This window comes from Octodon degus, unplaced genomic scaffold (genome assembly GCF_000260255.1).
Source record: "Octodon degus isolate 3935 unplaced genomic scaffold, OctDeg1.0 scaffold00220, whole genome shotgun sequence".
NCBI lineage: Eukaryota > Metazoa > Chordata > Mammalia > Rodentia > Octodontidae > Octodon > Octodon degus.
In genome coordinates this window covers 1653797-1678350 of record NW_004524796.1, presented here as the reverse complement: position 1 = coordinate 1678350, position 24554 = coordinate 1653797, and the positions used below count along the sequence as shown (strand labels likewise).

Genomic DNA, 24554 nt, shown 5'->3' with positions numbered 1-24554 from the left:
GATCTGTGTGTGGAATTTCACACGCACCCTGGCAGTGGGTCGGAGCACAGGTGCTCCTGGCCGGGTGGAGGCTTGCACAGCGGCAGGCAGCATGGCTTTGCAGCCTGCAGGGGCAGAAGAGAAGGAGGGAGCAGGGTCGCCAGGAGACGTAGCCCACATCCTCACATTGGCGACAGGGCCTGTGTCAGAGTTTCTAGGTACTTGTATTGTGTTGGTGTTCCAGTTTTTGTGGACCTTGGGCAAGGTCACTACACATGCAGATGTTTGTAGAAAGATGAGTAACAAATGGGATCGGTAAATTACAGTCTGTGCAAAGTCCTCTTGCTGCCAGCTCGAAGTTGGACTTTTGTCCCTCCTGTCCTTGGGTGATTGGTTCCAGCATCCCCAACATAACCAGATCCAAGTATGCTAAGTTCCTGGTGTAAAATATTAGCACAGTATTTGCTTTTAAGTGGATAGTTTTAACCTATGCAGAGCCTCCAAATACTTTGTCAACTCTAGATCCATTCTAAGACTACCGCAATGTAAATATTGTGCAAATAGCTGTTAGGTTGCATTGCTCAAGGACTAATGACAAAAGGCAGAAGTCTGAATGTCTGGGTCTGTGGGTGGTTGACCGCAGATGTGGCACCTGCAGACCTGAGGACTGACTATATTTTTGAGATAACAATGCTTTTGACTTTTAAATTCATATTTGCCGGTATAGACTACAGGCAAGGAAGACACTTTCAGACCCCAAGCGGCCGTTTGGCAACTTTGATCTGCATACTGCTATGCATAGCATGCTGCTCAGTCTGGCTTTTTGTATTTCTATATAATAACAGTATATTGATCCCTTGTTAATCTGATATAACCTGTGTGTGTGTGTGTGTGTGTGTGTGTGTGTGTGAGAGAGAGAGAGAGAGAGAGAGTGTGTGTGTGTGTGTGTGTGTGTGTGTGTATTGATCAAGGCACATTACTCCAGAGGCCCAAATCCAAAACTAGGCAAGTTGAATATTTTATCAGTTAAGGTTGAGCTTAAATTCTGATTGAATACAATGCTAAAGAGGACAGCTCTTCAGATAGCTGGACTGTTTTAAGAGGCTTCAATGTGGGAACATCACGCGGGAAGGGGTTTGGCTTTGCTGTCTGTCTTCTGTGGAGAAGAAAACCAAAAGGAAGAAAACAGTTGCACTCGTTAGCCATGTGTCAGTTCGAAGTCTCTGTGCTTTGTCATGATGATTTCATCGTCAGTTCCTGGTGCAGAAATTTCTTTTGGTCCTTCCTTCCTTTCTGCCTTCTTCCTTACTGTTCACCTGATACAAACCATGACAAGGCTTTTGTTCTGATTATACAAGAAGAAACATTTGTGCTTCGACTTGGTGGCAAGGTACTGCCTAAAGAACCCAGGAAGCCAATAAAAACTGTATGTGAATTCCAGGGTCATAGTGCAGTCAGAATGTGTGGCTGGTGCTCCCGGCTGGGAGGCAGCCTCCAGGATTCACACCCTGCATTTTGTCTCTGTAGCTGTGCCGCCAAATGTAGCAGAGCTGAAGAACTTGGAGGTGCTTAACTTTTTTAATAACCAGATTGAAGAGCTGCCCACGCAGATCAGCAGCCTTCAGAAACTCAAACACCTGAACCTTGGGTGAGTACGGAGGTGCTGAAAGGAAGTCCCAGAGGGGCATGAGGAGGTGGACAAAGGGTGGGGACACCATTCGTGCTATTAGATAGAAGCGTGTTTCCAATTTCCTTTTATATTTGAGGTTTTTAAGAAAGTTTTATTGTTTTAATATATCCTTTCGATGGCCTACATTGGTGCTTATCTATTTGAGTGCTAATTGAGAAGCTAATTGTTGGTGTAATAAGGGTTTTTTTTTTAAAATTGTGTTTTGTTTCCAATAAAATTTTTATTTCCATTATGTTGACCAAGAAGAGACTGACTTGTTTGCACAGCATTAGCTGTTCAAGCAAGTTATAATATGGTTGATTCCTCCTCCCTCTCCCTGCATTAAGTAGAAATATGTTACAAAGTGCCTTCCTTCATTCTCTCATGCCACTTCATTAATTCTTGCAGTTCTCCTGAGTGGTCAGGAGGTCATAATCCTCTGTCTGTATGCGGAGGTGAACAGAGGAATGTTGATTCAGCTGAGGCAGCAGAACCAGGGAACAGTGAATAACAATGATGCCTTGTCCTGCAGAGCTGTTGCCCTGCAGTGCGCAGAGTCCCCACACCAGCAGTTGGCCCTCTCCCCATTTGTGACACAGCAAGGGAAGGCCTTAGCGTTCCCCTTCCATAGGATGAGGCCAAGCCTTTTCCAGGAGACAGAGGGCCTTGCTTCCTACTCATCCCCAAGGGTGGTGGTGGAAAGCAGGGGAGGTCCCGTTGGCGTGGACTAGATGCCAGCCAGAACTGCAGCTCTGAGCTCTGCCTTCCTAATCAGAGCTGTGAGATGAAGCTGCTCATCATGCGTCATGCTCTGGACACACCAGTGCATTCATTACGTTGTAGCCACTACTTGCTCGGTGAAGTCAGTGATGGGCATGGAGTGGCAACAGAAACTGGCCAGGTATTTATCAGTTTAACAGGAAGCAAACGTGGCAAGAAATCTTATCCATGTAGTTCTTGTTAGTTTATTCTTTCTACAGGAGTTTGGCTAGACATTCTTAGGTCAAAGCCCACCCAGGCTAAGAGACCACCTTTGTAAGAGTCTTCTCACTTGAGGAGAAGTGGAGTTTGTAGAAGGGAGAAACAAGGTACTTCCCTCTGTGTATTTGAAAACTGTATTTCTATCTGGCAAAGCAGAAAAGAATGAGCCTACATTTATTGAAGATTATTAAGTCTCAATGTTTAATTGGCATGTAAGTAAGAAGCTGAAACTAGATAGAGGGATATATTTGTACTGTTAATTTGTTCATCTATTAAATGAGTTCTATATCACTCCATCCTTAGGAGCATACCCTGGTACATGGTAAACAGGGCATAGTGTCATTATTATCACTATTATTGTCACCATCATTGTTTTATTTAGTTTTTCCTTTAATTTGTGAACATGTAAGTAAGTGTCATTCTGTGTCAGGAGTCTTGCTTGTGGAGAGTGGGGGTCGAAGGTGAAAGTCATGGTCTGGGTTAGGGTTGGGGTGAGGGCCAGGGCCTGCCATGGGTCAGCAGTGATGGTACAGCAGGGTCCCAGACAGGGTGGGGCTGATGAAACCGAAGTGGGACACAGGGATGAAACATGCTGGTCTACATGTGAGGTCCTCAGAGATTTCACACAGGGAGCACTAAACTCCCAGTTAAATACCTGAGAAATAATTTCTCAGACTTAGAAGTGGAAGGAAGGCATTTCAGCTTGAGATGAACAGTGACCTATTTAAAAGCTCAGAGCCCTGCACATTCAGGAAGTTTTATTCCAACTTCACTGATATTTCTGAGTACCCGATCCAAGGCAAGGAGTGGGCAGGTGAGCGGAAAGGCTGCACGGGCAGGTGTGAACTTCTGCTTCTTGCTGAATGAATCTATGAAATTCCCAATTGAATACCATTTGTGGGTACCAACCATTCTGGCCCAGTGGATCTCCATGACAGTTGGGGAAACCATCTGTGAAAAGAGAGATGGCAGAGAGTCTGAAGTGCTAGTGAGGGCCTTGTGAGCTATGGAAAAGAGCTTGGTTTTAAGCCACTGCCCGTTGAAGAAGTGACATAGAAGAGAAGTGGGTATGAGTTGAGGTCAGATGTTTCAGTGAAAGATAGAGTAAAGCAGATTGAAAGGAGCTGGACTAAAGGTTGGGAGGCCAGCAAGAATGCTAGTTTAATGTCTCAGGTCAAGAGGGCAGTGGCCATGGAGGCAAAGGAGAGATTTTATTTGCAAAAATACAGAAGGAACAGCTGACAACTTTTAAAGTTATTTTTTACTTTAAATTGACTTCTGGGTATGTTCACAGGAAATTGCATTAAGAAAAATAAGGATCTTAGGCTTGGAGAGATGGCTCAGCAATCTAAGTACCTGCCTGGCAAACCCAAGGTCCCAAGTTCAATCCCTGGTTCTGCATGCTGTGCTGGCCCCAGAACCCCAGCATGCAGTGCCAGCCACCAGAACCAAGCATGATGGTGCATGCCTGTAATCCCAGTGCTAGGGAGGCTGATACAGGAGGATCACTATGAGTCAAATCTGTATAGCAAGACCCTGTGTTTAAAAAATAGAAGGGATAAAAGATGGTAAGAGAAAAAAATTCCCCCTAGGTTTCATTGGATGTACTTACATACATCTATACACCTATGCGAATCCCAAAACGCACCATCTTAGTACATAGTTCAGGTCAGTAGTGGAACAGCATTTTCACTGTGCAACCAGTCTCCAGGTTTTTCTCTTCCTGCAGACCTGAGACTCTAAGACTCTTAAACAGCTCTTCCCTCCAACCTCCTGACAGCCACGCTTGTGAATGGAGATAATTTTAAGTCCTAAGAGTAGCGCAGCACAGAGTTGAATTTTATCTCTTCCATCAAAAAGAATAAGTGAAATAAAATGCATCAGAAAGTTGTAAGACAGCAATACTTAATATATAGTTTTAGAATTATTATTGTTGCATTCATTGGGAAGTTTTTCTCCACACAGATAAATATTTTGTCATAGTTTGAGTTTTTCTACAGAATGGTAACAGAATTTCGCCACTGGAGAAAATGACAACTAAGAAGTTTTCAAACGTTTCTCAAGCATGTAGCTATTCTGACTAAATTGATTAGGTTGAATAAGACAAATACTGCATAACCTCACTTGTACGTAGCCCATTCGAAAGGTTGAACTCATAGAAGCAGAGCAGATGGGTGGTCACCAGAGGCCCAGCGAGTGGGGACCATGTGGTCGTGTGAGTCAGAGGACACTGAATTTCATGCAGACAGGATTAAGTTCAGGAGAACTGCTGGACACTGTGACATACAGTATACACTGTACAGCAAAATGCACGCTGTCTTGGAGACCTGCTAAGTAGCTTTCTTTTAGCATTCTCGCCCCACACACACTTCAGCAAGTAAGACAACAACACTGGTGAGACTGCTTGATATAGCTGCTCCGCCTTGGGTCTCTCTACCAGTGTGTCCTCTGGGCAGTACTATTAGCATGTATAATTTTTATTTGTGAATTACATTACATTTGAAGGGCATAAAGCAAATGTGGAATCAAGGCACTGTTCACAGCTTTCACCTGGCAGAGTAGTGCAAACCGTGGGCCTTGTGCGTGCTGACATGAGTTTTTCTTGCCCACAGCATGAACAGGCTGAACACGCTGCCTCGTGGCTTTGGCTCGCTCCCAGCTCTGGAAGTCCTGGACTTGACTTACAACAACCTGAATGAAAATTCTCTTCCTGGAAACTTCTTCTACCTTAGTAAGAAACTTTTAATTCTGTAAATCTCCTTAGCATGGTACTTTGTGCTCTAAGAATAAAATGTATTTGTATTTGCCAGGGCCCAAATGCTTAACAAAAATTATTAGATGTATACATTTTTTTCTTCGAGGATTACCTTTGAATAGTCCTTCATAGCTCAGCACTATTTATATTTGATACATAGGTATCTGACACGACTGGTCAGAAATGGACTTAGCGATGTCATATTAACTTTCCAAGAGAGGTTTTGGAGCTAAATTAGATCAAGTCTCACTGGCAGTTAAGAAACTTGACATTCTTTCTAAGAGTGAGCTCCCCAAAAGTGCTCTCACGTTGCTTTCAAATCTTTGTAAGATACTTGCTCAAAGATATTCCAGAGAAGTGCTTATGAACATACCCATTAATAAAATGCTAATTAAATTTTCAGATTTCCAGCCAGGATTCTTATTTATCTTTGGAAAAGTACTTGAGGTAGCCTATTTTGTCCACTATGCAAGCAATAAGAAATCATTAGTCATAGATGAACACATTTGTTCCTTTTATATGCAAATAGGTGCCTCACTCAGGAACTCTAAAAGTTAGAAAACATTGATTTTTCTAGAAATTTGTTACTAAATATTTCAATTTAGGAAAAGATTGCATGCCTTAAATGAATATTCTGCTTTTCCAGTGATGCCTGTGACATCTAGAACATCTTCAATTTTCTGAGCTTGTCTAGCCAGCTAGTTTCATTTTTTTGCCCCAGGATCTCTGCCTTTCAAGACTTTCTCAGGCACATGAAGCCAATTCTAAAACACTTTCTTTCTTATGGCTCTGAAAAAAAAATCTTGTCAGATGTATGAACAAATATTTCTGTTAATATTTAAAACATTAAATACCTATAAACAAATCAGGAAAAATCATGCCTTGGCATACAGTACCCCTTTTTTGGTTGAAGCTAAATGCTTTAGGATTTTAATGTTTATTAGTTTGAGATCATGCTATAATTGTGTAATATTGTGAACAAATGATGTAGAGAGTCTCTTTAATGTAGGCTATTTTTTTTTAACTCCATGGCATTGTTTAGTCCCCTTTGTCTTCATATATTTTTGTCATTGAGGCCATAGAAGCAAGTAATAATAATTAGTCTGATTATGACAATGATCAACTGTGATTATGGCTCCCATCCGCAGAAAGCTTTCATTTATTTGTTTAAGGTGAGCATCATTGTGTTCCATAGGAAAGTTCTGTCTTGACTTAGTCCTGTTTCTGTGCAAGGGCCCTTCTGCTCTTAGTGCAGATGCAGTTGACAGAGTCGCTCTCTTCATTTTACTTTGAATGCAAATGTAGTACTATGTGTGAATCGGAAGTGATAGAGAAAAATAGCCATCCTTTCTATAAGTGCATTGAAATGCTGTGCCAAAAACTACCACCCTTTCCCACTGTTGTTAATTGTGTCAGTCCTCTTGGATATAGATGTTTTCCTGGACACACCAGCCACACAATCAGCCAGTAAATCTAAGTTTGACCTGCTTGTTATTATAGTGAGCCTAGGTATGTCACAGGCTTTTCACCAAGCCAGGGTTATTAATCAAAGCTGACTCCCGTGTATTGATCAGACCTCAAATGGTTGGGTTCCATGCCGCCCTGTTTATATATTGCTGTTTAATTTGCAGCCACCCTGCGTGCACTCTATCTAAGTGACAACGATTTTGAAATCCTGCCGCCAGATATTGGGAAGCTCACAAAGTTGCAGATAGTAAGTAATTTATCTAAATTCTTAGAAAATCAATTCACTTTTGCAGCCTTTGTAAGAGTGGAATCAAGTCAATTTGAACAAGAGTAAGGTTTATTTTGCAGGAATAAGCCACCACTCCTGGTACCGTTTCTTGTTTAGCCACAGTCAGTTGTAAATAAATTGAAAGAATTGAGCCTTAGCGAAAGAAAGGTCATGGGCTAGCACCAGTTTCTGTTGAGCACCTCTTTATGAGGAATTGTTTTGACAACTGCTTGGTTTCTTATATTTAGCTCAGCCTAAGGGATAACGACCTGATCTCGCTGCCTAAGGAAATCGGGGAGCTGACCCAGCTCAAGGAACTCCACATTCAGGGGAACCGCCTGACCGTTCTGCCCCCAGAACTAGGTAAGGCTGCTGATGAATGGTCTTAGTTCTTGAATTAATTAATAACAATTAACTGCAGCAATTCTCAACAGCTTCTCTCTTCCTCTTGGCAAACTTTCAGACAAACTTTCTCTACCCAGCGACCCAAATGTGATCGTTTACAGCCTATTCATCACTGACCAGAGTCCAGTGCTGTGGATTTAGCCTGGCTGAGCCTGTGGCCCGCAGCTGTGTGTCTAGTGTCTCAGAACCACTGAGAAAAGGTGACACAGCCCAGCCCCCTGTGTGGCATGACAGGAAGTGCATGGTGGTGGCAGTAATGGCCTTCCTTGAGGTCCTCATGTACCAGCTGGGTGCACTTTCCTGGTTCTGATTGGAGTGATTAATAATATTTACCAAAGCATCACTCTTATTTTCTAAGGACCTAAGTTGTATTTTTTTGTCCCTAAAAATTTTATCAAATAGATAAAGTATTTGTTACAATTGCTTGAGAATGCCTTTTCCAGCCATGAATTCTGTTCTCTCCAAATCCTGTCTCCAGTAAAAACTGTTCAGTATGTTCTCACTACGTAACCGTAGGCCCTGTTCGAGTGTCAGTTCTCTGCTTGGTCCTTTTTATGGCGCAGGGAGGGCATCTGGCTTTCACGTGTAACCAGCCCACCAGCTGCTCTGTTACGAGGCAGTGACACCCTTCCACAAAAGGCTTATGAATTCATTTTCTTTTCTCCTGCCGGCTGTCTCCTTCATCTTGTTTCTTTGATCCTTCGAAACATATGTTCTTTACCTGATTATTTGCTTTTCTCGACTGAAATAACACAATTTAAAAAAAACTTGCATTTGACTCACACTTCCTCAAGAAAGCAGCTTCTCAAGTGGGACTGGTGGTTTTGAAGGGCTGCCCTGTCCCCAGATACAAACTAGAATGCCATTCGTCAGAGGCCTTTGTGTATTCATCCCCGGTTGTACCCTCAGTGCCTCCCGTTCTCCTGGTAGATAAATATGCTCAACGAAATCTCACCAAAATGAGGGCCTGGGATAGTGTGGTGTGGGGAAGGTTGCAAGCGGTTTGACTTCTGTCTGGAGCTCTGTTGTCCTGTACAGCTGTCCTCAGCTGCATATCTGGTGGTGAGCAGTTGCCGAGTAGGAAAATGGAGGACATTCCCATCAGCCTTGAGTTCTGTTGGAAAGTGATTGTCTAAAGGAGAAATGATCACGTGATTTCCATGGGACAAATGTAAAGTTCCACTTTTCCTATCTCCTTTAGCTCCATTGTTGGGACTAGGAGGCCGGAAGATGCTATTATGATTTTGGGTTACTAAGGAGTAACCCAGTGCTGTCATTTTGTTGAGTTGCAAGAAACCTTCTCTGGCTTTGAAGGAACAAAATACAAAATCCAGAAAAGCTTCCTTTCAAGTCTTTAAAGAAAAATGCAGACACTTCTTATCAAAGGGAATACTTTTTGTAATGATTGTTCACCAAAGACGTTACCATTAGAGATCACAGAGAGTCCTTGCAGAATACAAGTACCTGCTCCCTCCCCAACTTCTTGAGTCACAGCTGTGTGTGAGATGAATTATTGTACAATTTTATGAAGCTAACTTAAATCTTCTGTGTATCCTTGGGTAGTGTGATTGGAAAGAAATAGAAAATAAATATATATTTTGCTGCTGCTTTATTTCATTTTTAAATACTGAGGCAAAGCAGAATAATAATTACTTTATTAATTTGTTAGAAGAAATATTGACTTAGATATATATATATATATATATATATATATATATATATAATTGCTTTTTATTTTTTTTCTTTTCAAAGTTTTATTGATAAACATATAGCAATGAGACAGTTTCAAATCAAATCGAAAGTACAGTTTCAACAAATAATACACTGCATACATTCTTCTCAGTGGTTAATTGCTGTACAAGATGCATACTTGTGATCCTACTTACAAACACCATTAGAAAAAATCATTCTATTCATTAAGAGAATGCAACTATATATCTATCCCAACCACTTTGAATACACAGATACAAAATGGACATTCATAGTTATACCCCAATTTTTATTTAAGTTCCGTTGTTGAATATTATAGGTGTGTAAACTCAGCAAAATATTCTAAAAGAGTACAGAAGCCCATGATATCATTGGGTCTTCTGTTTAACTGGCAATGTCAGAAATTATTGACCTGAGTCCCCCACAGCTCAACATAACAACATGGCTTTACTTCCTATATTTCATCTTCATACTTTTCTACTGGATGGTTAAGACCAAGGTAAAGCAGGACCTGTGCAACAAGAGTTGTAGCTTTTTGGTCTGACAAGGTCAGTGAAATGCCCGCAGGATTTATCTTGAGATCCTGTACCTCAGATTGTAGAACCTTTGTCAGTGTCAGCCATGTGGATGAGTCACGGCCAATGCTTGGCCTATGTGCTCTCTGTGAAAGCCTGAGAGAGTGTCTTCTCCCCATGTGACTCTCCTTAGGCGCACTCTACGTCATCGATCACTTTCCTCTTTGGCCCCATTATCTTCTTGATCAGAAAATTTGGGACACTACCGAGGTACATGACGTTACAGTACAAGTTCTCATATGTCCTGAGTCTTAATTGACCTTAGAAGGGTAGGGCCAAAATGTTGGCTTTCCTTGTAGCCCTCCTTTTTGTCTAATTTTGGTCTGCAAACTTAGGTTGTTAACCATCCAGAAGACAAGCTTATTGTTATTATCAAACGATTTACGCTATCAAGCTTAACCTCACTATTTCACTGCATTTTAAACATCTTAGGCATAATAAGGAACAGGTATTTTTCATCAAGTATTGATATGTTGAACCTTAAGTCCCTACATAATATGATAAAGAACATTTAAAAATTTATAATTGCTTTTTAATGCACTTGGTTTTTACAGGGTCTTACTACACAGTTCAGACTCATAGTGAACCTCCTATTTTCAGTGCCCCCAGCACTGGGATTACGCTCCCACTCTGGCCAGCTCAGCCTGCCCTGGGGGGTGGGGCTGGCATGGCATGTGGTGCCAGAGATCAAACCATGGTACCTGCTCTTGCCTAAGTTTGCCTAAGCAGGTGCTTTAGTCTGCTGAGCTATCTTGCTGGCCCCTGCTCACATATTTTAAAATATTCAGTTGCTTATTTATTTAAATACTCTATAGTCATATTTGTCTGTCATCTCTTAAGCTCTCCAGTAGCAAATTATATATATTTTATTTGAGAGTAGAATTGCAAGTAGAAGCTGAGCATTGTGGCACATGCTTGTAGTCCTAACACTCAGGAGGCTGAGGCAGGAGGAGCTTTGCGAGTTCAAGACCAGCCTGGGTTATAAAGTGAACTCAAAGTCAGTTTGAGCTGCACAGCGAGACCCTGTCTCAAAACAAACAACAAAATAATTGCAAGTATAGTCTTTAACGACTTTATTTTTGCAACCCATACCTAAAAACTCTTACTTTTTAGCATCTTAGAAATACATTGGAAGTTTCTGTTATAAATCTAAACTCAAGATGAAGACAGTATATTATTTATTTTTAAATAGTGATTGTTTTGAAAGTCGAAAATAAACCAGACATGGCGGTATATCACTGTAACCTTAGCACTTGGGAGGCTGAAGCAGGGCAATTGCCCTAAATTCAAGGCCAGCCTGGGCTACATGGTGAGTTCAAGGCCAAACTGAACTACACAGTGAAACATGGTCTGAAAAAAATTAAGAAAAAATAATTGAATCCAGAATAATGTAGTAGTAATATAATAATTAATGCTTCCTGTGCCAGAGCACTCTAGAAAGTATCTTCCCCATGGTCACTCCTGCAGTGGTTGCGAATAGTAAGCAGGTTTTATAGAGGGATGGAAGCTGAGGCTTACAGAGGCTGGTGATGTGTCTGTAGGGATTCACCGTTGAGTCACAGAGACAGAGCCTGACCCTGATAGTCTCTTCATTCAGATCCACGTTCCTGACCACAGCGGTGATTTCCTTCCCATCTGCATGCCAGTAAGACATTCCCAGAAAAGCAGTCTCCGTGTTTGAACAAAAGACAACACCTGTGCAGTCTCCAGGATGGCAGCACCAGCCTAGTGGAGATAATGTGGTCAGTTGCATAGCAAGGTTTGTTGTACAGGTGAGCCTGGACCAGGGCTTGCAACTGCAGCTGAGGTAGCCTCCAAAGAGCAAGTTTCCCTTCTGCTGTTCCATCCCAAGCCCATGGTATTGACCGTGGTTCTTGCCTCTGAGAAAACACTCACCCCAGAGGGGACATCTTCTGGTACCAGAGCTGCTTCTGACCAGCTGATGAGCGGCAGTGGGCGCTGAAGCCCTAGCAGCTCTTGTTCTCTGTTCCTACGGCATCACTGGCTACAGCTTTGCTCCTGCAGGCGCGTTCAGATGCGGATATTGATGTTCTCCCTCTGTGCTCTCATTGCTTATATATCTAAGTAAACGAGGTAGATGATTCTAAGGTTTTGGTGAAATGTCCTTTTAAAATAGCACCAGGATTTATTAACTTGAAACCTTGTTGAGGAGAGTTCAGCCTAGTAGAGGATTCCAGATGAGTTCTGCCTTGTGAAACCTGACACGGTGAGGACACTCAGCCACAGTTTGGGAGTTTTAACACATGATTCTATTGGGCTGCTTTTCTTGTGCACCACGTACAAGGTACTGACACCATAGTATCTGGTTCTAAACAGAAAAAGCACTTGTTTTCTATTAGTGCCTGTAGCTGTGGAGTAGTAGGTGTTAGTTGTCTCACTCTCATCTACTCATTTGTTCATTCATTCAGACCAGGTCTTGACTCCAAGGAAATTATCTTTGTCATAAAGTAAAGTTCATTTGCTCAGCAAGTATTTATTGACCTCCTTTTCAAGTATTTGCTAGGGATTGTAAGACAGAACACCCATTATAAAGCTGATGTTCTAGGATGGGGGACAGGAGAGAAGAAAGGAAAAAACAGGTGGCATGGTATTTAGTGACCTTGGAAAAGTTTACCTGTGAAAGGAAGTGCCAAGCTGGGGAGAGAGTGCTCCAAGAAAGCTTCACTCATGTGGTCATGCCACTTAGCAAAGCTGCGGGGAAGGATGGAGCCCTCCAGGCAGAAGGAGAAGGAAGCGCAAAGGTCCTGAGATGGGTTCGGGTGGAAGGGATGGCAGGAGGAGTAGTGTAGGTGGAACAGACTGAGTGAAGAGGTGAGTTGGGGCAGAGGAGCTTAGAAAGAAAATGAGAGTTGTGAGGCATTGTAAAACACTGGCTTTTACTCAGCATGAGAAGGACTTTGTTCTAAGACTAATTTTATTTGAACATTTTAGAAACTTAATGATAACGTGCATCATTGGGAGTGTGTGTCCTGTAATGATATGTATCTGGCTGTCTCATTTTTTCTCATTTACCTACCCTCCCTTTCACCCTTGTTGCCCCCTTATTTACAAAGATTCATTTCTGTTTTTTCCTTTTCCTTTCCCCCTCTACCCTTCTTAGCTCCCCTTCTAATCTGAGCATTTTCTTGCTGTTTCATAATATCCATTGTGTACTTTGGTCATTATTTATATTTTCAGTTTCTCACACCAGAGAAACAAATGTGATATTTAAACATCTATGTCTGCTTAATTTCACTTAAAGAATGTCCTCTTAAAGTATATCTATTTACCTAGAAATGTCTCAAGTTTGTACTTCTCTATTGCAGTACAGTACTCCATTGTGTAAAACAAAAAACCATATCTTCTTTACCCATTGATCAAATACTTGGGCTGCTTCCAAGATTTAGATATGAAAAATCATGCTGCTGTAAGCATGGGTGCACATATATTGCTGTGGTACAGTGGTTTAAATTGCTTCATGAAAATACTGAAAAAGAGAATAGCTAGATTAAATGGGACCTCTAGATTTAATTTTGTAAGGAACCTCACACTGATTTCCAGTGGTTGTACAAATCTACACCCCCTAACAGTAGAGAAGCATTCTTTTTTCCCCCGCAGTCCCACCAGAACTTGTTATTCCTTGATTTGTTGATTATAGTCATTCTTTCTTGAGTGAGATGGCATCTCAGCGTTGTTTGAATTTGCTTCTCTCAAATAACCTGTGGTGCTGAACTTTTCTGTATATTTGCCATTTCTACTGGTTCAACTGAGAGATGTGTATTTATCTCAGATGCTCATTTTTGGATTGAGTCTTTAACTTTGGGGAGTGATTTTTTTTTTTTGGAGTTCTTTATATGTTCTTGATAGTAGTCCTTTCTCTGAGAGACAGCTGGCAGTTTTTCCCCAATTCTGTATGCTGTCTCTTTGCATTGTTGTTGGTTTCTCTGTGTAAAAAACTTTTGAATAAGATGAGATCCCAGTTGTAGATTCTTTGCAATAGTTCCTGAACAATTGAGGTTTTCTTCATAAAGTCTTTGCCTTCAGCAGTGTTTTCAAGAGTTCTGCCTATTCTATCTTCCAACAGATTTAATGTTTGTGTTTTAATATTTAGATCTGTAATCCATTTCGATTTTAGTGCATGATGAAAAATATGGTCTAATTCTAAGCTTCAGCATGTCGAAAGCCAGTTTTTCTAGCACCATTTATTAACAAGTTTTTATTTTCCAGTAAAAGTATTTGGTTCCTTTGTCAAAGATAAGATAGTTGAGTTTATTTGTAGTTGTGTCTAGATTTTATAATATATTTCATTGATTCTTGTGTCTGATTTTCTTTCTTTTTTGCGGTACGATGCTATTTGAATTGTAGTAGCTTTGTAGTATAATTTCAAGTCAGGGATTGTGATGGCTTCCAGCCTTGCCTTTGTTGCCCAGAATTACTTTTAGTATTCTAGATCTTTTCTCATTCCAAATGAATTTTAGGAATGTGTTCTGTAATTCTATGAGCTATATATACCATTGGCATTTTGACTGAGATTACGTTAAATCTGTCTACCAATTTTGGAAATATTAACATTTTTACTATATTGGTTTTTCCTACCGAAGAACAAGGGATATCTTTCCATTTTATTTTATTTTATTTAGTTAGTTAATGTATTTAGTACAGGGTGTATGTGGTCTACAAGGTCTCACTACGTAGGTTGGACTCATAGTGATCCTCCTGTTTACAGCCTCCCAAGCACTGGGATTACAGAAGTGTGCCACCATGTCCAGTCTCAATCACTATTTCAGTGCACTCTGGGGGTGGGGCTAACATGGCAAGCTATCTTTCTATTTTATGATATCCTCCTCAATCTCCTTTTTCAGAGTACTGTAGTTTTATATGTAAAGTTGTTTTACTTCATTAGATTGATTCCTAAATATTTCATTTTTTAATGCCATTTTGAAAAGTATGGTTTCCCTAATTTCTTTCTCAATGAATTTATTATTTGAGTTTTCAACTTTGTTTCCAGTGGTGCTTGGATATGATAATTAAATCTAGAAGTCTTTTGGAGTTCTTAAGTCTTCTATGTAGACTATCAGGTCATTTACAAATAATAATTATTTATCTTCTTTTTTTCTATTCATTATTCCTTTTGTTTCTTTCTCTTAATTGTTCTGGTTAATGTTTCCAGAACTATGTTGAATAAGAGTGGTGACTGTAGAGATCTTTGTCTTGTTCTTGATTTTAGAGTGAAAGCTTTCAGTTTTTGTCCCTTTAATATACTGTTGGCTGTTGGTTTTTCATAGATGGCTTTTAACAGATTAAAATAAAGATAAGCTATTTTAATTTTCCATAGGGCTTTTGTCATGATTGGGTGTTGGACTTTATCAAATACCTTTTCCGCATTTGTTGAGATGATTGTGCGGTTTTTGTCCTTTATTAATAGGATGTATTATATTTATTGATTTGCTTATGTTGAACATTCCTGGTGGGTCAAGGTATATAATCTTTGTGATAAATTTTTGCTTTCCTTTTTTCCGGTATCTTATTGAGAATTTTGCATCTGTGTTCATTAGGGAGATTGATCTGTAGTTCCCTTGGTTGGTTGAATCCTTCTCTGGTTTTGCTATCTGGGTAATAATTTCTTCCAAAAACGACTCTTGCGTTTATTACTTTCTTTTCAATTTCATTAAAGAGTTTGAATAATCAAATAAGTAGTGAGATTAGATCTTCTGTAAATTACTTGCAGAATTCAGAAGTGAATCCATCAGGACCTGAGCTTTCTAGGTCTCTAATTACACCTTCAATTTCATTGATTGATACTGGGTTATTTAGACTCTGTTTATCTTCTTGATTCAGTTTTTATAATTCAAATGTATCTAATAATTGTCCATTTCTTTTGTGTTTTCCATCTTACTAAAATATAGGTTCTCTAAGTAGGTATAGATGGTCTTGTGGGTTTATGTAATAGCTGCTATGATTTCGCCCTTTTCATTCCTAATTGCATGGATTTTTGAGTTTTTCTTTTTTCTTTTTTTTTTTTGGCAAGGTTCACTAAGGATTTGTGAAACTAAGGTTTTATTTAACCTTTCAAAGAACTAGCTTTTTGATTCATTGATTCTTTGTTTTGTTTTCTTAGTCTCCATTGCATTAATTTGTACTTTGATCTGTATAATTTTCTCCTTTCTACAAGTTTTGGGTGGGCTTGACTTGTTCTTTTTCTAGAAGTTTGAGGTTGAACTTTAGGTTGTTTCTTTAAGCTTACTCTTTTTCTGATACAGGGCTTCACTGGTATAAATTTCCACCATACAATTGCTTCATGGCATCCCCAAATTTTCAGTAAATTGTATTAGAATTACCATTTAATTATAGAAGTGGTCTAATTTCATTGATAACCTATTGGTTGTTCAGGAGGGTGCTATTTAATTTCCATATGTTTAAAAAGTTTTTGAGTGTTTTTGGCATTAATTTCTAATTTCAGTGCATTTTGGTCTGATAATATATAGGGAGTAATTTCTGTTCCTTTGCCCTTACTTAAACATGCTCTGTAAGCTAGTATGCTATCTGTTTTGGAGAAAATCCTATTTTCCAGGTGTAGCTGTCTCTTGAGCTTTAAGTCTGCTGCAAGATGTGAGTTTTTTGAGGAATCTCTATGGTGATTTTCACTGTGGTTATACCAGTCTACACTCCCGCCAACAATGGACAAAGGTTCATTTTTCCCACAGCCTCTCCAGAATTTGTTATTGGTTAACTTATTGATGATAGCCATTCTTTCTGGAGTGAGAAAGAAATTTCAAAGAATATGTATTCTAATGTTGTGGGGGTGGAACACTGTAGACCTATATGAATTCTATTTGTTCAGAAATTTGGTTCAGTTCTGTTATATCTTTGTTAATTTTTCATCTAGTTAATTTATCTGTTTGTGAAAGTAAAATATTGAGGTCCCCTGGTACAGTTCTATCACTGCTTATTTGACTTTTCATGTCCATTAATATTTGTTTTACATAGTTGGATGTGGTGGTATTTGGTGCATATATATTTATGATTGTTTATTCTTCCTCCTGGGTTTTTCCCTTATAAGGATGCTGTTACCTTCTCTGACTTTCTTGATAAATCTTCACTTGAACCTGCTTTGTCTGCAAATAGAATAGCTATGCCTGCTTTTTTGAGGTATGTGGGTTCTCATCACATGGAGTATTATTTTCCATCTTTTGACTTTCAGCCTGGGAATTTCTTTTAAAATTAAGTGTGTTTTTGTATACAGCATATTGTTTGATTTTCTTTCTTGATTCTTGATCTTTCTTCTGGTAGTCTGTTTCTTTTGATTGGTGAATTGAGACCATTTAAATTGATGGTCTTTGTCATGTTATGTTCCTGTTGCTGGTTCCCTTTGTTCCCCTCTCCTTAATTATTTTCCTCTCCTGATGCATTCAGTCTGTTGGGGTTAATGAAGGTGTATTCATTGTTATTTTTTCTAGAATGTTCTTCCCAATATGTTAGAGTGCTAGTTTGATGGTTATGAGTTCCCTCAAGTGTTCTTTTTCTTGGAAATAATCTTATTTCTCCATCAATTTTGAAAGATAGTTTTATGGGGCGTATCAGTCCTGGCTCAAGGTTGTTTTCTTTTGAGGTTTGAGATTCTTCACTCCAACCTCCCCTTGACCTAAGAGTTTGTATTGAGAAGTATCCTGTGATTCTGAAGGGTGCCCTTTAATAGGTGATTTGTTTCTTTTCTCTGATAGCTTTTAATATTCTGTTCTTGTGTTGAACTTTTGGCATCTTGACTATTACATTTTTTGGAACAGTTTTTTAAAAACTGATGTTTATTTATTTAGTTATTTTTTGTTTGTTTTTTTTTTGCGGAACCAGGGATTGAACTTAGGCCCTTGCACTTGCCAGGGAAGTGCTTATTCCTCTGAGCCATCTCCCTGACCCCCTAAAATCTCATGTTTAATTGGAGTTCTATGTGTTAAATTCATTTTCTATGCTTAGCAAGTTTTCTGCTGTTACTTCTGTGAACAGGTTTTTATGTCATTTCCACTATCTTGCTTTTTCATTGACTCTGGTCAGTCTTAGCTATTCTTCTTTATATCAACTACCAACTATTGGATTGAGTTTTCATGAACCCTTGCTATTTGAAATAAATCTTTCTTTTCATGGTCTTCTGCTTTGTTTCTTTTGCTATTACCACTTTAGAGAGTCTGAGTAGATGGGTTTTTAATTGTTTCACCTCATTGTCCCCTGGGTTTGCCTTTAGTGAGGTGGAAGCTTACATCTTGCTTCTGTGTCTTCTCTTTTTCATTTTTTAAAAAAATTTAATTCCCACATAGATGCTTATACAGTGCTTATGGTAGTTGGCTTTATTGCTAGTATCAAGAACTCCTAGGAAATGACTACTTCTCAGAGGTGTTTTCCAGGTCTAGCTGTCTCTTGAGTTTTAAGTCTGCTGCAAGATGTGAGGAATCTCTATGGTTTTTTGAGGAATCTCTATGGTGATTTTCACAGTGGTTATACCAGTCTACACTCCTGCCAACCATGGACCAAGGTTCATTTTTCCCACAGCCTCTCCAGAATTGGTTATTGGTTAATTTATTGATGATAGCCATTCTTTCTGGGGTGAAATACAGTCTCAGTGTTGTTTTAATTTGCATTTCTCACATGGCCAATGAGGTTGAACATTTTTTCATATATTTATTTGCCAATTGTATTTTTTCATCTGAGAAGTATGCATTCATCTTAGATGCCCATTTTTTGATTGGATCTTTGAGTTTTTTAAACTTGATTTTTTTAATGCTTTATATGTTATAGATAGCAGTCCTTTGTCTAAGGGACAGTCAGCTAAAATTATTTCCCCATTTGTAGATTTTCTTTTTACTCTGTCGGTGGTTTCTTTTGATGTGCAAAAACTTTTTAATAAGATGAAATCCTAGTTATTGATTGTTTGAAGTGTTTATTTCCTATGCAGTTTGGTTTTTGTTTGTGAACTCTGCCTATCCCTGTGTTCTCAAGATTACTTTCTTTTCCTTCCTCTTTAATTTACTGGGTAGAAGAAGTTGCTGAATATTTGGCAAAGCCCCTTGTTCTTTCACATTGTCTTATTGTATTATGACCATCAATCTCTGTCTTGTCATATAAGGAACAACAATTATGTCCTCTTATTATGCTTAAGTAGTACAATTTATAATTTAAGAGCATCAAGAACAACATAAGAAAGGTCAGACTGCTAGCTATTAATTTGTACCTTTAACTATATAAACAAGACTTGTAATTATGTAACAGAGTCTAAACACACCAGAAAATTATATATAGTAAGTATGCCTTCAATATGGCAATTTTACCTTTAAGGGAGAAAATTTAAAAGGGGTTAGTTAGGTACAAACCCATGCAGTTGACCAGACTAGGCATTCTGATGTGAAAAGAAGATTTATTGGAGGTAGAAGCAAGCGGGTTGGCTGTCTAGTGGACACGACAGCCCTGAAAAAAAGGGGTGGGATTTTTTAGAGTTTTTAGGGGAGGGTATTTGCAGGCTGGAACAGCTGGATCGCAGGTAGAGGTGGAGGGTGATCAAAGGCTGGAACAGCGAGATCACAGTTGGAGATCATTTTTCTTCTTTGTGGCTTGGCTCTCTGCGTGGGGCCAAGGGGATGTGAGCCCAGACCAGGGTATAGAACTGTGTTGTAGTTGTGCTCGGGCCCTAGCCTGGGGCCAAGAGAAGGAGAAGGGTGCCTGGGAAACTGAAAGGGAGAGTGTTTGGAGCAGGGTGACTGATGAGTCCTGACCCATTATGGTTAAGGAAGGAACTAGAGAAACAGAAGAGGAAGTGATTATAATCAAGGCTGAGGGACAAAGGCAGATGTTTCAAACTTTGTGAGACTGATGAAGACAGGAAGAAAAAATCAAGGAAGGAAAAGAAATAAGAACAGCAAAACTACAACAATAGAAATACTAGAGACAGTGTTTATACTCATAAACACAAGAAGAAATAGTCAAAATAAAAGAAGAAAAAGAAAAAGCCAAAGAAAAGAAGAAAAAGAAAAGCATATCCACCTCAGGGTATATCCTAATGCCACTGGTGGACAGAGTGGGCAGATAGACCCCAATTTCTGTTATTGATCCCCTCAAGCCATTGGTAGAAGTACAGTGTGGTAGTTGATAATCCCAGCAAGTCTGTGCTTTTAGTTCTGCTGAAGTTCAGGCTGCTTCTGGTGTTTGGCTGTGAGGCTGGGACCCAAGTTCTTCAGCCTACAACACACCAGGTGCCTCCTGCTGTCTTGAATGCAGCTCCCTGCCTGCTTGAACTGGCTCACCGTCCTCCTGCTGGCTTGAATTTTGATTGCACCTTACCTTGAGCTGCTTGATGGGACCAGCCTGCATCTATTCTGAGTTCTGGGTTCATTTGGCCCCATTCCAAAATGACAACCAGCCAATTGCCCTTTCCTGAGGGATATCTGAACTGGGATCACTCACCAGCCACTGATATGTTTTGTGGTGCATTTCTCCATGAAGGCTTCTGCAGTTGTTAGTAGTTACTAGCATCTGCTGGTTTGAGTTGCACCTACCACACTGCAAGCCAGGGCTTAGGAATAAAGTACTGTTTACCACTTTCCTTTTCTATATTGAGGCCCCTTTCTTCTCTCTACCTATTGGCTTCAGATTCTTGTTGGGTCCCAGGACCCACTTCCCTCTTTCTCTTCCTTGTGTTGCTGTATTCCAGTGTCTAATCTCATGTCTCAGAGAGGCTGTTTCTCTGCTGCTCACCAATCCACCATCTTCCTGGAAGTCCTCTGCCCTGAGTGAGAAGGACCTTGTCAGTGTGAGAATCCTGAGCTAGGAGATCATCCTGGCTGATCCTACCATAGGAGCACATTGGTGGCAAGAAAAGCAAGAGGTTGGGGACCTGTGTGGAAGGGACCCTGAGCCAAAAAGGCAGGTGGCCTTAAGGAGCTGTAGAAGGCAAAGAACCCAGTTGTCCCCTGAAGCCTCCAGAAAGAATGAGGCCCTGTTTGCACCTTGGTTTTAGCTTCATGATATCCTTCATCAGACTTCTGATCTCTGAGCTATAAGAGAGACTTATGTTGCTTTATTTTTTGCTCATGGAAATTTGCACTGGCAGCAGCTGATAGAGATGGGAAGGCATTGAAGGACTGTTAGGAGAGATGGACACGATGTGACTTATTTTTCAGTAGGACTCCTTGACTGCTGGGTTGAAATTATCAGAAGGTAGAGGACAAGCATGAAAGCAGACACTATGGTAATAATCTAGACAAGAGCAAAAGCCAGAACCCTCCAGATGGGTGTGGGGGTGTACAGGTACTGCTGAATGGCCTGGATGTGTTTCAGAGCTCAAGTTGGCGACAATTTGGAAGCAAGGCTGAGACAATTATGCTGACAGGAGGTCACGTGTGGGATAGGGAAGATTTGGGGAAGAGTAGGTTAAGAAAGAGGGGGAAGGGAAGAGGGAAAGTAGCCACAAGGTGCTTCTTGGATGTCTTGAAGTTGAGATGCCTTCTGGGAGTCAAATTGAAAAGGCAGTAGCAGTTAGATTCTGGAGCACACAGGAGAGAGCTGGGCTGCTGGTATAATTTAAGTTTAATGCCACAAATGAAACAAGAACCCTTGTATGTGAATGTAGAGGATGGGAGTGGAATTTAAAGCACTTCGATTCCTGAGCACTGAAGCCATTGGGATCCAGAGTGCTTGGCTCTCACTGGCTCCTGGAGGCCTTGGGTCCAGGTCAAGATGGGCTCTTGCCCTGCTGACCCACAGCTGTCTTTTAGTGTTGTGTAGTATAGTGGCCTCCAAGATGAGTCCTCTGCTGAGGCTGCTGGAACCGGCCTCATTTTTTTCCCCTGAGGCAGTTAATTCTGCCAGTGAAGGACAGTGAAATGCATGTTATACAAATCTGCTGCTGTGCCCGCTTCCCTCTTGAAGTCTCCTTTGGGCAGCATCTTCAGCCAGCACCCAGTCTGTCCATCAAACACAACCTGTGATGAACCAGTCTCACCACCATCCCTTCCCTTGCATATTATTTCTTGGAAGAATTAATTAATGGAGAGGTTAAAAGGCCTGTATTTGTAGAACAAAGAGAGAATGGCAGTATCTTAACTGGTCTTCAGGCAAGGTAGAGTCCAGCCCAAGAATAAAGAGGACAGTGGTGACTTCAAGACTGCTGGCAGCAGTGGCACTGTTGACCAGTGTTTCGTCCCACTTTTGCATTTTCTTGCTCATATTTGCAACTCGTTTCGTGAGCTCAAGATACACACCGCGTGATTTTGCATGGTCTGCCTTTTTCAGTGTTGTGTGGCTTAGGTGACTCACTCGTGATACACTCATACTTGGATTCCAGTCTTCAGGATAGTCACAGGACACTTTCTGCTAATTTGTCACTCAAGTGTTGCTTTTGAGGAGAAGATTGCATTCCTCGGCTAGATGTGGCACTAGGCGAGGTGCCAGGTGCCACAGCTCTCTCTGCTCTGATCTAAGGCCCCTGTGGCATGTGCTTGTGTGGTTCTGCACCTACCTGGGGTGAGCTGGCTCAGTGCTAGCTGTATGTACCAGCAGTCAGGCGCCTTTCTTAGTTACAGTAACTATGAGAAGCATATGGGTTGTTTCTAGCATACTTTTGAAGGGTGAAGACAAGTATTAATTTTAATCAGAAAATGAGCCACATCATGACTTGAGACTTTCCTCCCAGTTAAATTCCTCAGAATGAACAGAATTAAGACACATTAATATCTTACCTAATCTAAACATTTTTTCTGTTATATTTCTTGATCCATTTCTTGTGGACCCTGAGAAGCTAAGGAAAAGTGCTTTCTTTATAGAGGCAAGCAAGAAGGAAATCCAGTATTCTTTGGTCAGTTAAATTTCAGATTACTAGCATGTTTTTATTTTCTCTTGTATTATTGTCACTTTGCCAACTGATTAATTTTTTTTTTTAATCCAGAGGGTTAAAACGTTTTAACCACAGAGGTTGTTCGGATCTTTATGACTAGACCCGGGTTCAGATTTCAGCCACCCATGTTCTGGAACTGTCTTAATCACTTTCCTTATTGCTGGAACGAAGTATCCATACCCACAGTGTAAGGAGGGAGCCTTGAATTTTGGCTCACTGGAGAGTTTTTAGTACTGCAGCCCACTGGGTGCTCACGGCAGCATGGCAGAGGGCTGCAATGGGTGTGGGTGCGTGGGAGAATTGGCTGTGAGGCCTGGCAGCCAAGAAACAGGGACAGGATAGAGGAGCAGGGAAGAAAGGTGGACCCCTGGGCCACGACCCCAGGGACCAGGCTTTACCTCCCAGTGTCATAGCCTCATCAGGGGGCCACTACGGAGTGCCACAGCCATGATCCAATCTCTTCCCCTGTCAGCATGATGCTTTGAGGGGCCTCTAGCTGTAAACTGTGAAGGAACTCTGGACCAGTGCCTCATCTGAGGTAAAATCAGGATACTAATAGTCTGCACGTCCCTAATGTTGTAAGGATTTAAAATATCCACACAAAATATCCAGCCCTGTATCTAGAGCTGAGCAAATGTTAGATAAATGAAGAAACACACTTGTGTAACTCGGGCACTATGAATCTTTGACTGTCAGAGGTGGCTTTTCTGAAATTTGGGCTCTGTGGAAACAGTCTCAGCTTTAGTATCGTCCAAGCCTACCCTTGTGGCAGTCATCCAATACCTGGGGAAAAGCAGTGACAGGGGAACCCAAAGTTGGCATTTGCCCCATGTGCTATGAATGGAACAGTCTTGTGTTCTGAGGCCAAAAGAAAGGCTTGGAATTGTCCTCCCTGTCAAAGCTGGGATGTACAAAGCATCAGGAGAGACGACAGAGGAGGGAGGAAAGAGCAGGTCCCATGAGGCAGCCCTGTGTGGCAACCTCTCAGAGTGGACTGGGACCAGCAAGAAAAGTGTCACTGTGGTCACTCACCAGAATAATTTTAGTAGGAAAGAATTTAATTTTGCAAGTGCTTTTCCAAGTCTCTGCCATTTCTGTGATCTTTAACTGACTGCATGAGCCAAGTACCCAGTTCTTTTTCCTAGAAAGCTCCCTGTTTAGTTTTGGTTGAAGCATTGGTTGCTTCATTTATTCATTTTTTTTTTCTTTTTGGACATCTTTTGTATGACTGTTAGCTCAGCTGTAGGTACTGGATACTATGCAAATACATAAAAGTAATTGCACTCACTCCTTTCATTGTGTGTTGAGTGGCTTCTCTGCATGTGGCAACTTTGTTTTCTTATTGTGGAATTTCTCACTGTTTTTGATGGTGGGAAGGATCCAAATAGGATCTTGCTGTGTACTTTAGCAAGATCAAACTTGGGGCAGTCCTCCAGCCCCAGCTTCCCCAGTGCTAGAATTATAGGCCTGTGCCACTGTGTTTGTTAGGTTAGCTTTTTTGAAAGTGCTTATCTCATTAACCTTTTCTTTCTTTTTCTAGAACTCGTGGTAGCCATTATTGTGAACTGAATGTTTCCATCTTTTAATGTCACTAATATAGTGTATATGCATATGCTACAAATTTTTGGTGGTTTGTTCTTGCCTGTACATTAGTAATTTATTTCATGCTTAACACAAGTATAAATCCAACTTTCTAAATCTTGCTTATAATATTACCAATTAAAACCGTGGCAGATCCGGAGGGTGAAGTATCCTCCAGAATGGGGCAAATTTGCTTAGCTGTTACATGAAATCTTTTAACTTTTCCTTTGAGAAGAGATGGAATAGCATTTATTAACCATCTGTAGAACAATCAGATTCTGAAAACGTAA

General features: G+C 40.5%; 1 protein-coding gene across 2 annotated transcripts in view; it reads left to right on the top strand.

Moving 5' to 3' along the window:
- Positions 1-24554, top strand: part of Rsu1 (Ras suppressor protein 1) — a 202856-nt gene that overhangs the window by 45161 nt on the left and 133141 nt on the right. For both annotated transcript variants that reach the window (XM_004645188.3, XM_023705443.1), the window contains exons 4-7: positions 1507-1627; positions 5242-5360; positions 7016-7098; positions 7368-7482. In XM_004645188.3, coding sequence (XP_004645245.1) covers positions 1507-1627; positions 5242-5360; positions 7016-7098; positions 7368-7482 — 438 coding nt within the window. The remainder of the gene's footprint in view (positions 1-1506; positions 1628-5241; positions 5361-7015; positions 7099-7367; positions 7483-24554) is intronic.